The following is a 3,580-nucleotide window of genomic DNA, read 5'->3' as shown; positions in this document are numbered from 1 at the left end:
CAAGCATTTTGCCCAGTGTTCATTTTATTCCATTCTTGCCGTGTGTGGCATTTCTGCTTAAATTGCACGATCAGATGGCTGGGACGTCTCTTTTTGGGGTAATGCTGAAAATATCAAGCAAACAATATGGCTGACAGGAGTACTGCTTAAATGTGAATGTGATATATTTTCGCTCTTGGATGTTAGAATTGATGCGTGGTAACCAGTAGCCACTAAAAAACTTCTTAAACTTAGGAAATATTAAATACTGGATATAGTTGTTATGGGGAACCAAAAGGAAAAAAGATATGGCAGTATTTGTGTTGGTATAAAATGTCATTAGTTTGGAAAACACAATTGATCTTTTACCGTAGCAACGCATGGGCATTTTGCTAGGATATATATATATATATATATATATATATATATATATATATATATATATATATATAGGGATCTATTTATCTATATATATACACACACACTTTTTTCAATAATAATGCTAGTTTATGTACTAATCATCAGTTGCACGATTCACACCTCCCTGTCAGCTTGTAACAACGATGGCTTTAGTATATTTTACCAAAAAAAGTGAATTCTTTAGTCATTGCAAAATATCTGACAAGATTGTAATGAAAAGTATAATATACAAAATCTTGTCAGAAAATTCCATGTAGATTTCACAATGACCAAGCTATTAAAAGTTTATGTGCATTTATGCAAAAATAAATCTTTATGCTGATTGGTGGCAAGGGCATCCCAGTTGTATAATCTTGTCAAATCCTTAAATAAGATTGTGAAACCAAATAGGCACGTATGACCCAAATCCGTGCCCTTCGCCATTTGGGCTTCAATTCAGTACTAGAATGATAACGTAATACTCATTTCATTCAACAAAATGTCATTCTAGATTTTTCCTAAGTCAAACCATCTTATGTTGGTCAAGTTTATATGGAAGAGTATTAACATTTATGGCATCAAATATGTGTATTATAAAATATATTTTATGGTGAATCTAATTATGCTTATTTGGTATCATAAATATTTGTATTTTTTTTATAAATTTAGTTAAGCTTAAGATTGTCTGACTTCAGACGAATCTAATATCAGCACAGAGAGAGTATATGCAAATCATGCAGATCGCATACCATTGTATTACACCTCTCATCACGTCATAATTTACCTCTTAAATTTAAGAAGCATGATGACTGACAAAACAACAGAATTCACCTCCCTAGCGCATTTCTCACTCAAAATAATGCTACCCTGTTTGTCCTGACCAATACCGATCTGCATGTACAATAATGCATATTTCTATGAAAGCACATCAAGGTAATCGATGTCGTGTCCAATAAATTCATCACCAATAATGTCAAACGAGCTCTCGCCATCCCAAAGCATCCAATCCAAGCACCCGTCGAGAAGAGAATCCCACTCCATCGAGCTCATACGCGTCAGCTCCGGCACCGATGTTGACTGGTCGACGAACTCAGACTCCTCCGGCGAATTGCACAAATCGGGTGTCTTACTGACCACCAGGCCGTCGCCGTCACAGGAAGGCCACGGAGAACCGCTAGGCTTCCCGTCGCTAGAGCTTGAACTGAAGTTAATGACGAACGGCGCCGGCGGCTCGTCGTCGTCACGGCAGCAGGTGTGATCACCGAAGTAGGTGATGAGGAAGAGGGAGGGGTCGGCCTCCCACCGCTGCACCTGCCGCCTGGCCGTACAGCCGTGGTCTTCCTTGTATGTGCAGCGGAAGTAGAACCTGTGAGCGATCGATAAGATCAAAAATTCAGCGATGCACATGAACTAAGCTGATCTCTTGCACGCATGATTTTGCATTAAGATCGAGGAGTTTGCTTAGTTAAAATCTTGAAATTAAACAGATCCGCACCTCGGGTACTTGCTGCCGTGGATCTCCTTCTGGCCGTACTTCCTCCAGATGAAACCGTCCTCCATGGTTGCTCTCTTCTCAACTCGTGTTCCCATCTCTCCTCCTCTCATTCTGCAGTATAAGTATACTATGTTAGTGTTCCGGCAATCTGGCTAGCATTGAGCCTGAGGATGAAGTAATCAATCATGATCTAAACTATTGTTCACCTCATCCTTTTGGATGCCCTCGCTGGAGAAGCAGCCGGGGCGCCGTTACCGCGCTCCGGCTTGCGCTTCCTGATACCGCCGGCGGCATCAGCGTCCTCCTCCTCCGTGCCACTGTGGCGCAGCGCAGCGAGCGCGCGGTCGCAGCAGCGGAGGATCTGGTTGGTGAGTTCCTGGAGGCCGTGAGGCGCTGCGCTTGCGCTACCATCCGCCGGCGCTTGCTGGCCGAGGAGCAGGGTCTGCAGAACAGCAGCGGACTCCCTACCCCGGGCAACAAGCTTCAAGGCCGCACAAACTGGAGCAGGAGCACTGGCCATCGCCATCCTTCTCCCCCTGACTCTCTGACCGTACCTGACACCCTCAAATCTGATCCCAGACTCCCAGTCACTGATCTCTTTTTGTCTTGTGCCCAATTCAGGCGTTGAGTCCTGGGGAAAATGAGCCACGGAGGACTATTTATAGAGCCACTGATGATGAGCTAGCCGGCCAGTGTTCACTGTTTAGCTTATCTGCTTGGCATAAACGAAGGGGAAGCAGCGTGGAATTGCGCGGAGTAGGCGACAGTTTAGGGATTATTTAAGCACGAACGTAGTAGTATGTTATTGTTACTGTAATTAACTTACTCTCTACTCGTCACTCTGCGGACCTGACCATGTCGTATTCGCTGTGTTCATGTGCCGCGCTGCCCCCCTCCTATTGGTCTCTCCGCAGAGAAGAGTTGTTTATAGTGTGTAAGAGTGGGTTAGCTAGAGAGATTAATCTAGGGGATCACGCGGGCGACAGTGCTTGTAGTGATTAATTACAGTGTGGTTGGTGGTGAGATTGTGATCGGCACGACCAAGGGGGTGGTGCCACTTGCCAATTGCCAATTGCAGGGTCAACTACTTGTGTCCCTGACGAATGATAAACAGAAGAGGCCCTGCTGACCTTGCGAAATAGAATCAGGTCAGATGATCAAGCATGACCCAAACGTGATCTATATGTGGTGACTTAAAAATTCGATCCCGCGTGGAGTTTGGATACACTCCAGCTTGCAGCTGGGTGTGCACATGCGTTTTGATCCCAAGTCAACTGGCCTGGTGCGTGGGAACTGCATCTATATGTCACCTTTGCAGACGTAAGGATGCTTAGTCATGAAAGGACGGGTGATAGTGGCCTTAATCACTCTCTCTCTCTTAAAACTTGTGCTGAAATATGCTTCGCACCCTGACTTCCACCAGCGCCTAGAGCTGCCGAGCGACTCCGATCCTAGCTCCGGCGGCCGCCGCTCAAATATGGCAACCTACGAATTGCCCTCGTCCTCCCCTCTGTGCCGTGTACCATGGCCCGGATCTAGACTCACAGGACCCAGGTATGTATGTTGACTTGGGGAGGGGGCCGCCATGGCCGGCTCCATGGTGTGGCTCATTCCGGCTGTTGCTGTGCTCAGGGAGGTCATGGTAGATTACGACCTTCCCAGCGTCTCCAACGGGTACGGTCGACTTGAATCTGCTTCTATGGCGGA

The 3,580-nt window shown here is 45.9% G+C and overlaps 1 protein-coding gene across 1 annotated transcript; it reads right to left on the bottom strand.

Moving 5' to 3' along the window:
• Positions 1-1,102: 1,102 nt before the first annotated feature.
• Positions 1,103-2,718, bottom strand: LOC117850406 (transcription factor WRKY45-1). The gene is made up of 3 exons (XM_034732235.2): positions 2,080-2,718; positions 1,874-1,984; positions 1,103-1,744 (listed from the first exon to the last, which is right to left on the bottom strand). Exons 1-3 carry the CDS (start codon positions 2,397-2,399, stop codon positions 1,294-1,296), a joined length of 882 nt encoding a protein of 293 aa, XP_034588126.1. The 5' UTR covers positions 2,400-2,718; the 3' UTR covers positions 1,103-1,293.
• Positions 2,719-3,580: the final 862 nt, after the last annotated feature.

This window comes from Setaria viridis, chromosome 3 (genome assembly GCF_005286985.2).
Source record: "Setaria viridis chromosome 3, Setaria_viridis_v4.0, whole genome shotgun sequence".
NCBI lineage: Eukaryota > Viridiplantae > Streptophyta > Magnoliopsida > Poales > Poaceae > Setaria > Setaria viridis.
Note: the sequence above shows the minus strand (reverse complement) of the source record. Positions and strands in the feature narration are given on the sequence as shown.

Coding starts and splice junctions, on each gene's coding strand:
- LOC117850406 (XM_034732235.2), bottom strand. CDS start 2,399: ATGGCGATGGCCAGTGCTCCTGCTCCAGTTTGTGCGGCCTTGAAGCTT. Junction 1,985..2,079: donor AGGGCATCCAAAAGGATGAG/GTGAACAATAGT, acceptor CTTATACTGCAG/AATGAGAGGAGGAGAGATGG. Junction 1,745..1,873: donor CACGGCAGCAAGTACCCGAG/GTGCGGATCTGT, acceptor GATCGCTCACAG/GTTCTACTTCCGCTGCACAT.